At 43.0% G+C, this 11,948-nt stretch overlaps 2 protein-coding genes across 2 annotated transcripts; one reads left to right on the top strand and one right to left on the bottom strand.

The window, feature by feature from the left end:
• The first annotated feature begins 1,488 nt into the window (after positions 1-1,488).
• On the top strand, positions 1,489-2,269 carry LOC133928544 (uncharacterized). Its single transcript, XM_062374933.1, has one exon. It carries the CDS (start codon positions 1,575-1,577, stop codon positions 1,914-1,916), a length of 342 nt encoding a protein of 113 aa, XP_062230917.1. The 5' UTR covers positions 1,489-1,574; the 3' UTR covers positions 1,917-2,269.
• A 3,797-nt stretch (positions 2,270-6,066) lies between these two features.
• Positions 6,067-9,545, bottom strand: LOC133928541 (uncharacterized). Its single transcript, XM_062374930.1, has 4 exons — positions 9,381-9,545; positions 9,195-9,289; positions 9,005-9,095; positions 6,067-6,453 (listed from the first exon to the last, which is right to left on the bottom strand). Exons 1-4 carry the CDS (start codon positions 9,401-9,403, stop codon positions 6,423-6,425), a joined length of 240 nt encoding a protein of 79 aa, XP_062230914.1. The 5' UTR covers positions 9,404-9,545; the 3' UTR covers positions 6,067-6,422.
• Positions 9,546-11,948: the final 2,403 nt, after the last annotated feature.

The raw sequence follows: 11,948 nt of genomic DNA, 5'->3' as shown, positions 1-11,948 counted from the left end.
TTCTATGCATACATTTTTATTTTAGGGTGAATTCAAGCTAATTTTAATCGCATACGACCACATAACAATGTAAATATGCAGTCCTTGATATTTCTAAGGAACTTCTAGAAGGCCGCGGTACTCACCCTTTCATCTTGTCTTTCAACATGCGTGCCCCTTCGAGCAAGAATTTGATCTATTAAACAAGCATAGAACATCTAATTAGAGCATGCAACAGAAATTGACAGGTTACACGAAACAGAACGCGTCATCTAGGTATTTAGACAGTGACAATTAAGTGCAATATACTCAGTCCTTCTAGAATGCCCAAATTAAGATACAGTGCCATTTTAGAATATACGATTTTTAAAAGAATCTTGTCGATAAACACGGTCTTTCCACCAGTAGCAGTAAATATTCTTTCTCAGAATCCAGTTAGTCTGATTTTTCTTTTATTCTATTTGTACACTTTTATTGTAGGACACATTCTTTCCACTGAGCATCACCAGTGCTGGCCAAACTTGTTGATTTCAAAGCAGTAAAATATACTTGTCGATAAACACGGTCTTTCCACCAGAATATAAAACAGATCACATCATCCTTCTAGAATGCCCAAATTAAGATACGCACGCACCAAGGGCTCCTTTGTTGCAACCCTGCGGAGATGTTCCCTGTGATGTGTCCTGAGCATCTCATGCTTTTTTAATTATTTTTTTATTTTATTTTTTTTCTGATTTTCCTTCACGCTAGTATTTTTTTATTTTCTCTTATCTCTAACAGCTTTCATTCGAAACGTTTCGTGAAGAGAAACAAGAGAATCTCGTTTTAAATAGAATAAAATTGAGAATCCCTTTGTAACAGAAACGAGAAAAAAAACACTAAATAGAAACAATTGAAAGTTAAAAGAGAATCTCTTCACCTCTGCGAAGAAAATCCTTTGTGATTAGCATCGGTTGTGTAGCTCGGGCACTCGGTTTTTGGACACATGGTGCAGAGAAGCTAATTAGCCTGGTATTAATGGAGATGATTAGCACCAGATTAAATGATACAAATTCTCATTAACATTTTCAGTCACATACTTCTGACTAAACATACCTTCTTTAAACTTGTCTTACTATGCGAAAAAAAAAATCATCAAACTTCCGGGCACCAGACAAGCCCCAATTGCAGCAGAACATAAACGAGCTGCTTGCGTGGACAGATAAACATTAATCGCTCCCAACGGCAACACCGTCACGTTATAACAGGGCAGCACCACCACCGGCGACCCACGGCCGGGCCCACCTGTCGGTGGCCCAGAAAAGTAATCATGCAACGGTAACAGCAAGAGGAGCAGATACGACGGACGGCGGACGGTAACGGGTTACGGTTACTGTACAGCCCGTGACACGTAACGGACCCGTGCCAGGATCCCCGCCACGTGTTCACGCGGCGGTCTTATCCACTCGCGCGTTCCCCTCCCGCTCCGGCCGCTATAAATTCCCCGCCACCCCAAGCGTAGGCCTCCATCACCAGCCAGCCTCATTTCGCAGTTCGCATCGGAAAACACATCGGACGCGCAGGGAATCGCCGGAGAGAAGCGACCAACCGATCAAATGGCGATGGCACCAGCCTCCGTCTCCTTCCCCGCCCGCCCTGCTGTGAGCGTCCGGCCGCGTGCCTCCGCGGCTGCCGGGGTGGTCCGCGCAGGCGCGGACGGAGGGAAGTGGTGGGCGCCGCTGCTGGGGTGGTCGGCGCGGGCTGACTACCTCGAGGCCCCGGCGCCGGTGGTGGCCCCGGCGGCCGAGGAGGCTGGAAAGGCGGGCCAGAGGGCGTTCGTGGGTGGCCTGACGGAGGAGAAGGCGCGCGAGCTGCGGGCGCGGATGGTGGAGACGGAGTCCTTCCACGACGCCATGTACCACTCCGCCATCGCATCCCGCCTCGCCCGCTCCGCGTAGGCCTCCTCGGTCCACCGCGGCCGCCGTGGAGAGGAGACGACAAAACTAACTCGCCGACATCGCCATGGTTCTAGCGCTCCGTCCTCTTGTGTGTACATAACTGTGTAGCCCCCCTTTTTTTTTCTTCCTTTCCTTCGAATTTGGGATTCGTAGGCGAGAGAACAGGGGAGGGATCTGGTTTTAGCGTAGCGCCCTCCCTCCATCGCCTCCGCCGCGACCGCTCCCCGATCTGCTCCGATTTGGAGTGCTTGTTCTTCGTCATTTCCGATCTGCTTTTAAAAAGGCAGATCTGCGAATGTTGTTGTACTCCTTTGGATTGGATCCACAAGATTTGCTGTTCATATTTCTCCCCAGTTCTTGCGTTGATTCCCTGTGTTCTAGCGATTCGCGCTTCGATTCGGATTGTTGCGCGTGTAATCGAGTTGGTTACGCGTCCGGTCGCGCCAGATCTGGTGGGTGGCGGCGTGCGTGCTACCTACCGTTCGGCGAAATGGTCGAGGAGATCTCGTTTCGATTCCGATTCTCCAATGTGCATCTCATTTTGAATCGGTTCGATTATTTGGTTTCACCTGATAGATCCACTGTCTCCCAATAGTTAGGTCTGTTGGTCGGATAAGGGAATTGTTCCCTGAACTTTGAATGTTTCGCCCAAACTTGCACCGAATTATTGGGATTTCGATCAAAATCTCGTCTGTCCAAACGATCAGCCCCCTGCTAGGTGTGTGAGAATTTTATAAACCAAACTTTACACCGGCATTTGAGTTCAGGTACGCAGAAATCATTTGGCCATTGAGTTTAGGTGCACGAACCTTCCTTTGAAACCCCGCACCACCATTCCTTGATCGGACCAACTCCATCGACATAGTTAGCTGTAAAGGCATCATGTCATCGAGGGATTATGCTGAAGACACCTCTTTCGGGTTATCTATCTACAATAGTTCTCAATGTTCACATATACATAAGAAACATGTGATCCACTATAATTATGCAAGTAGCTATGCATGTGGCCTGCGGTGCAAATATCTCAACAAAAACAAGATTTGTCAGCGATTAGTAAAGTGCAAAAACTTATTTAAAGCAGGATACCTGTTTGTCAATTGCGCGTATGGAATGAGAGGATAAGAGATTTTATACATGTTTAGATTTTTTTAGTATATTAATTTTATATCTCGTGCTAACTTGATTAATCTTAAAAAAGACAATCACAATGTGAATGTGTATAGATATACTCATATTAATCTCTGCAAGTTCTCTTGTATTTAAAATTTTAAAGTTCTTATCGAATGAATCTAATCATTGCTTGAATTTACTATGGATCTCAACGACTTATTTCTACTTCTATCCGATCTCGTATTATTTCTATTTTGCTTTTTCTCCGGCCTCTTTTTTTCTACTCGTACCACTCCCCTTTGTATATAGTTGGGTCAGGGAGACGTGTCGTATTTGAGGTCTCGAACGTATCTATAGAATTCTTTTCTAATTTAAGGATAATTTCTGTGTAGAATATATTAAACTGTTGGAATATCCACGTACTTTATTTAACTCAGAGTGATTATTAAATATATCATGCAATGTAACGTATGGTACTCCATCTTAATGATATACCATATTTATAATAAATCATTTATTATTAAATCCTCATCAAGTAATATTTATATTGTTGAAGATACTCTAAGCCAGTTAAATGCAAGCTTATCAAACTTCCTCTCCTTAGACCATCTCCAGCGAAATCATTATCATGTGCTACAGTAAACGTACAGGGATGGTTACGGACTCTGCGTACGGAAACTAGCTCCAGCGGAGTTGTTATTAGCTGCTACAGTAAAGCGGGCATTGCAAATTTACGAGCAAGAATTTGATCTATTAAACAAGCATAGAACATCTAATTAGAGCATGCAACAGAAATTGACAGGTTACACGAAACAGAACGCGTCGTCTAGGTATTTAGACAGTGACAATTAAGTGCAATATACTCAGTCCTTCTAGAATGCCCAAATTAAGATACAGTGCCATTTTAGAATATAGGATTTTTAAAAGAATCTTGTCGATAAACACGGTCTTTCCACCAGTAGCAGTAAATATTCTTTCTCAGAATCCAGTTAGTCTGATTTTTCTTTTATTCTGTTTGTACACTTTTATTGTAGGACACATTCTTTCCACTGAGCATCACCAGTGCTGGCCAAACTTGTTGATTTCAAAGCAGTAAAATATACTTGTCGATAAACACGGTCTTTCCACCAGAATATAAAACAGATCACATCATCCTTCTAGAATGCCCAAATTAAGATACGCACGCACCAAGGGCTCCTTTGTTGCAACCCTGCAGAGATGTTGCCTGTGATGTGTCCTGAGCATCTCATGCTTTTTTAATTATTTTTTTTATTTCGTCCTATTTCTAATTTTTCTTCCTGTTAGTATTCTTTTTATTTTATCTTATCTCTAACAACTTCCATTCAAAACGTTTCGTGAAGAGAAAGGAGATAATCCCGTCTTAAATGAAATGAAATTGAGAATCCTTTCGTAACGAAAACGAGAAAAAAAACACTATAGAAAAACAGTTAAAACGTTAAAAGAGAACGAGAATCTCTTCACCTCCGCGAAGAAAATCCTTCGTGATTAGCATCGGTTGTGTAGCTCGGGCACTCGGTTTTTGGACACATGGTGCAGAGAAGCTAATTAGCCTGGTATTAATGGAGATGATTAGCACCAGATTAAATGATACATGGTAATTAACTCAGAGTGGTTATTAAATGTATTATGCAATGTAATGCATGGTACTCCATCTTAATGATATACCATATTTATAATAAATCCTTTATTATTAAATCCTCATCAAGTAATATTTATATTGTTGAAGATACTCTAAGTCAGTTAAATGCAAGCTTATTAAACTTCCTCTCCTTAGACCATCTTCAGTGGAATCATTATCATGTGCTACAGTAGACGTACAGGGCTAGATACGGACTCTCTGCGCACGGAAACTAGCCCCAGCAGAGTCGTTATTAGCTGCTACAGTAAAGCAGGCATTGCAAATTTACGGAACGCTATTTTCGAGATGGTTGGAGATCTCCTGTCACTGTTCACAAAGAATGACGTGAATTTAGAGGAGAGTAATAAAAAGTAAGAAATATGGTAGCTATTGAAGATAGAAAAAAATAGAGGATACTATAATAGTATTAATGGATACTGTAATAATATTATAAGAAATAAATTTTTAAATATCTATTAGAGATGCCCTAGATATTACATCCTGTGCGTTATAATACTCTAGTTTAAAAGCCAGTTTGCCGGACGAAACAAGCAAAGCTATCCAGGAAAATGGAGAAGTGGCCGGCCCGTGCAGGCGCGGCAGCTTTTGGGTGCATTTTATTTTTTTTACTTTGCTCCTAAGACCAAGAGGCAGCTCGACAGTGCCCCAACGTGACATGCTTAGCCCAAGGAGAAGTATCGTTCCTATCCCTTCATCCGATGAAAAGAATCATTCACTTGTTATTTCTTACTCTTGATTATGGATTAGTTGCTTATATTCCTAAAAAGAGAGATTATGGTTGCTTTTCTTATCGATGATGAAATGGGAAGATGTCTTAACCACCATAGCGTGCTCGGGCACCACTAGCATTGCAGTGGCTTTTTAGAAGCACGGGCACCACCATGGGGATAATCTCTAACCATATTTATTTTATTTTGTTATTTCTCGATTCCCTTCTCTATTCTTATTTTTTTTTATTTTATTGTTAATAACTTTCTTTCGAAAGGAGAATTCTGTTACGAAGAGAATAACTTTATAAATTCTTTCGTGACAGAAACCATAAAGAAAAATCGTTAAAACGTTGAAAGGGATAAAAATCTTTTCGTGAAGAGATTCTAAACCTTGACAAGAATCGCTCAGGGATGATCTAAAAAATCGGAAAAAACCTTACCAAACAGTCCCCTAGCATTGGCTTTTTAGAAGCACGGTCTCTAAGCTGTTTATTTGTGAGAGGATGCACTGGCCTAATCCATTGCCGTCTGCAGCTAGGGGATCCCGATGGACTCAGGGCCAGTTTGGAGGAGGAATGCTCTAGAAATTTTAGGATTTTATTCAAATTTGTACTAAATGGTAATGATTTGGATCCTCAAACCACCCTTCTTCCAAACAAGCTCAATGTTGCATCCAGTCAGAGATTTTTTTTCAAGAGTAGAGAATAGCTGTTTTGCAAGTTGCGCGATTCTACTTCTCCACCCATAGAGGAAAGAAGTGGTAAAAAACGGTAGCAACTATGAGCCTATTATTACAAACCAAAGCACTCAGCAGCAACGGGTAACTGCATCAAATGGAATTCGCAATCAGAATTATTTTGTTTGCTCAAACATTTCTATCCTTCTAGCGAACATAAACCGTGATTTGGAGAAAAAATAGGTATAGAGCACACTTGTTACTCTGAATAACCAGTCAGCTTTCATCCAATGTTGACTTTCAATAGAATCAAAATTTGCTGCATCTCTTGATCTTTGGAGTGAAGCAAGTCATTTGCTCTCCACGTCATATAGTTCCGATCTGAAAGAACAAAGATCAACCATGTAAGCACATCCAGCTCATATCTCTTTGTGGATTGTGCTTGCATCGACCTTCACTACTAAAATTGATAAATTTATCCTGAAATTGTATCTGTAACTGTGTGCATATGGACAAGCAAGATAAGTTGCATAAAACGAATTCAATACGAAAATGCTAGCATTGCCATCAGGCATGACAGGTCCACTGAAAGATACATCAATAAAAGCACTAACAGACATGACGATATGTATTTGTGCACAATCAAATTATCTTGTACAGCTGATGTAATCAGCACCATCAGCAAAGTTAACAGTTCGCACAAGCAAGAAAGCAGAGGTGCCTTATTCAAACAGGAACTACATCCAAAAACGTGGTCTATTTATTCAGGTCAATACTCCCTGCTTTATTATGCAATGTATAACCAGGGTTGAAGCACCAAGATTAACATAAGAGCATTTAATTGTAAGAGTGCAAATTAGAAGAGCATTTTCTTTTCTTCTCCAGCGCTCAGATTTTGTCAATAGGTTCACACATTATATAAGCAATTCACACGCATCTACAGTAAAAAAACAGGTAACTCGATATGGAGACAAATTGGACTCTAGTTGAGTGCTGTCTTCACTTTCTCACACATGAACTATCCTGAACTTTAAGGAGTCCATACATTATACAATGTAAATACCACTCTTTGCTGAGATACAGCATGATTTTTACTTTATAGAAGATTTGATGTAATATGCAAATACTTCAACGATACAGCATAATAGATATAGTCCAGGTTAAAGCATCAAATCTCCAGCGAATATGTCTGATCTTTATTTAAGCCAGTTAATTTAACTTTAAAAGCCATAAAATACTTTTCATTGTAATATCAGATAAATCATGCCTGGAAATTTTCATTGTAACAACTAACAATACAGTGTTCTAGGCATGACCAAGCTAATCTTCCATAGCTCCTATAATATCCAGATATTCACAGGACAGCGAGTTAAGCAGACCAAGTGTATATAGTGGTTAAATGTCACTTTAAGCAGCATGGGGACTATCTCCCTGCTTGTTCCAATTTACATTGAAATCTAAATATGGACATAGAAAATTATGTTCTCTAGTACCTCATGAATATCAAGCTCAAGAATCTAAGCATGACCAGAGTCACTAATGTCTCTGAAGAGAAAAACATAACAAAAAATTATTATCACTGTGATAATCAGATATACAAGATTGTCAAGTTTACATGACCATATTTTATTAAGGAATTTCCCCTTCATGTGATTGCTCAATCATCTATTATTGAGTTTCACAAACCCACCACTTTCTTGGCCTAATTGTCACAAAACCACCACAATCTTGTCCTGTATCACAGACCCACCAATAACTTGGGCTCCCTTCTCCCAAAACTACCGTTTCATTGCACTCCCCGTTCCTAACCCCGTGGGACCCACTTGTCAGCGTCATGAAGAAGAAATCCCAGCTGTTTTTGTTGCCATGTCATTCTGGGTGTGCGCCACGCAAGCCAGCCAACATGGCTGTCTGGGCTGCTTGCGGATCGCACTGGATCATAGAAGAAATGAAGACTCACGTAGGACATCATTTAGGTGATTGTCAGCATAAGATGTCCTGCGTGGGCCTTCATTTCTTCTACGATCCAGTCCGATCCGCAAGCAGCCTAGACAGCCATGTTGGCTTGCTCGCGTGGCGCACGCCCAGGATGACATGGCGACAGGAACAGCTGCGATTTCTTCTTCATGACGCTGACAAGTGGGTCCCACCGGGTCAGGAACAGGGAGTGCAACGAAACGGTAGTTTTGTGAGAAGGGAGCCCAAGTTATTGGTGGGTCTGTGATACAGGACAAGATTGTGGTGGTTTCTTGATAATTATGCCAAGAATGTGGTAGGTTTGTGAAATTAACTCTCTATTATTGAATGTGGCATGGCAAAGCTTTTAGTTATACTCCACGAAACCTTACAACGATAAATTCTGTGTGCATGTCATATGATCCCTCATATTTTGATGCTAGAAAGAAATACTTATCTGCAGTGAGCAGAAAGAAAAATTATTAGTGAGCACCATCAAAGTTCCTAGCTCTGGTTATTTTTCTTCCGGTGGAGGCATGCAGCATTATCTTCTTTTCTCTTCAAGAAAACGGGGCATGATACAGCACATCACATACTTGCCACAAATTATCGAACCATTTATCTATAGCACATAATGTAGCGCATCTATCTGCCATACAATTGCAAGGCGCATGCTTGAGCCTTGTAATAGCTCCCATCACATATAGTATTGCGAAGAAACTACAGGCTTTCCTACCAGCTTCATCGTTGCCAGCTAGGAAGAAAATTTGCCAAGCCATCATTTCACAGTACTCAGTATGGTCTCCCTCGTACAAATCGACCAGCAAACAAAACCAGGAGGAGATCAATCACAACAGCTGGCGCTCCGATCGTAGATAACCACCAAGGCTACCATACTAGCACAGGAAAACAAAACAAGGGCGCACAAAGGAACAAGAGCGCAGGCGCGTTCAGAAAGAGAGAGAGGAAGACGTACATGAGGTAGGTGCCGTGGGCGAAGGCGCCGGCGAGGACGCCGTAGAAGAGGCGGTCCCTCCACACGGGGTTGTGCCGCAGCCCGATCCTGACTGCCCCGGCGAGCCACGCGGTGAACAAAACAACCGAAACCCTTGTCAGCAAACGCTACCAGGGAAGGGAGGGGGGATTCGGGAGGGTGGGGCACGTACTAAGCGGGAGCGCAGGGGCGTAGATGAGCGGGAGCAGCATCAGCAACGGCGGCTTCCGCTGCTGCTGCGGGGGGCGCTTCGCCGCAGCCGGATCGCTGATGCAAGAGAAGGAAGGATGCAGGTGCGTGAGATCGCTGAGTTGAGTAAAACAGTAAGAAAGAAGGTGAATCGAGGAAGATTGCTTACTCGGACTGCGAGTAGGACGCCATGGCCGTGGTGGGAGGCGGAGGAGAAGAGATCGGATCGAAGGGGACGGAGAGGGTGTTGGTTTTGGTCAGTTCGGCGCTGCTGGTTTCGGAATTCGTTGGACCCCTGGTTTTCTACGAGAAAACGTCTCCACCGCGTGGTTACGTATCCGGCTTGGGGAAGTAGGATCCGTATTGTTGAGTGGGCCAAATGTGGTCTCCTTGGTTGCGTAGTCCGGTCATCTCCGTTTCAGACTTTCAGTTCAAGTACTTCGGGAGTTTTTTATTATTGCGGTGCAAGGTGGCATGGGCTATGACTATATATTTTTAGGGATAGATTATCTGAATTATTTTTTTGATTGGATGAATATGATAATTTAATGTTGTATTTAGTAGGAGGGATGAAGACGGATGTGATAAGAATAATTAACTAAATTATATTTCTTAATTTTTAAATAAGTATGGTTAACCATACACTAATCATGTAGTATGTATTTTGTGAGAAAATAGTGATCGAAGTTAGAAAATAATGGTTAAAGTCTAACTTTGAAGACTGAGCCAAAACGAAATATATATTGTATTATTTAACGAAGGGAGTAATTAACAACAAAACATGTTAATTATCACCAATTGTACTCTAATCGACACACCAATTAACACACTAACACTTATCAACTATAGCCTCACAATACTAAATACTAATTAGTAAATTGAAAGTGTTGGTTACGAAGTCATCAAATCAGGGGAAGCCTTCGGTCTAGAGAGAGAAAGAGCCGAAGGTGGCGAGATGCAACACTTGTTTATAGGGAGATGAGTAAACTATTTTTCTCTATCCTATCAGTTACAGTGTCGATCTATTTATAGTGAGATGAGTAAACTATTTTTCTCTATCCTATCAGTTACAGTGTCGATCTATTTATAGCCCGTATTAAACCACTCCATGCCATAATTATAACGTTACCCCTCTAATTGTCATATTCTCGGCATATTCGGGGGTATTTGGTACCATTGAGTACATTTGCACATTTACAATTATACCCCAGACCGCTACACGGGCTTCGATAGACACGCGCCTTCGCCCGAGTCCCCATAAAGAGCTGCACACGGGCCCTCAGGGCACCTTCGACTAGCCTCGGCGCTGCGTCCTGAGTCACCCTTCGGTTTCCGCCCGAACTCCCGCCAGAGGCTTCACCTGTACTGATACTTGGCGTCGCGGGTTGACCTTCGGTCTCCATGCGAAGGCCCGCTAGAGGCTTCGCCTATGATACTTGGCGCCACGGGTCGACCTTCGGTCTCCATGCGAAGGCCCGCCAGATACTTTCCCCCGTGCTCCCTAAAACAAAACTGTATTATTCGTCATTGAACAACCACCAGTGGACTTCGCCTCAAGATCCAAAGGGGTGTGTAAGGTCATTCCCCAACAGTAGCCCCCTACAAGTAAGGTTCATCTTCGATGGGTCAAACCTGTGAATCAAATAATATAGCTGAACGTCGTTCCCTTCGGCCCGTCGAAGAACTCTGAGGGCTTATTTTACCTTTTAGCAGATAGACGCCTCATGCTCATCATCCTTTTTCTTTTTTATTATTTTTAACTTTTTTTATATATGCGAGGATATGACCATTATGCCCCCAAACAACGATCAGCACTCGATGACGCTAAGTGTCTTCGTCTCAAGCCGAATCGTCTTTTACGGCAATGGTTCAATTTCCGACGCACCTCATTTCAACCGCCGTTAACACTCTTTTTCACCGCTATAAAAGCACTCCACCAGTCGCTTCAATTTTCACCGCTTGAATCTGCTAAAGCTGTAGCTCCTGTACGAAGACCCTCGCAGTCACACTTCTTTCCGAAGCCCAGTGAGAATGGCTCTGAGAGGCAAGACAATTCACCCGAAGACCTATTGGATTGGGAAATCTAAGGTTGATGAAGAAGTCCTTGTTGGACTAGTGAAGGAGGGTTTGATAAGCGATGTTTTGAAGGTTAGGCTCTCGAAGGGCCAAGAGACTCCGGAGCCTGAAGATGATGAAGCCATTGTCTTCGTCGACTACTTTCGAGTAGGGCTTCGCTTTCCTTGCAATGAGATGGTGCCCAAGGTTCTAAAGCTTTTTGAAATCTACCTCCACTAGCTGACGCCGAACGCCATCGTTCGGCTCGGCCTTTTCGCTTGGGCGGCGCATTCTGAAGGAATGAAAGCATTGGCCAGGGCATTCACCGCAGCCCACATGCTCCATCACCAACCGAAGCCGGTTTTCGCGCGTAACGTGCAAAACGAAGCCTACTATGGCTGCCTGAACTTCACTTATCGCACCGGCCTGTCCACGCCAGTCGTGGCATACAAAAATAAATGGCCGAAGGACTGGACGCAGTGGTAGTTCTACCACAAGGTGGACCGAGAGGAGTTTCTCGTGTCCAAGTGAGAAGAGGTGAGGGGGAACCATGCCCCCGATGTATAGCTGAAGGCCTCTCAGAAGGCGGCATTTGAGGCCTTCACCAAGTCCGCGAAGCATCCGACCACGCGCGATCTCGTAGAAGAGTTCGTGGTGTCCGGGGTGTGGCTCCTTAGCTGGG

The sequence above is a fragment of the Phragmites australis genome, chromosome 9 (genome assembly GCF_958298935.1).
Source record: "Phragmites australis chromosome 9, lpPhrAust1.1, whole genome shotgun sequence".
NCBI classification, from domain to species: domain Eukaryota; kingdom Viridiplantae; phylum Streptophyta; class Magnoliopsida; order Poales; family Poaceae; genus Phragmites; species Phragmites australis.
The sequence above is the reverse complement of the archived record's forward strand: the minus strand, read 5'-3'. Positions and strand labels throughout refer to the sequence as shown.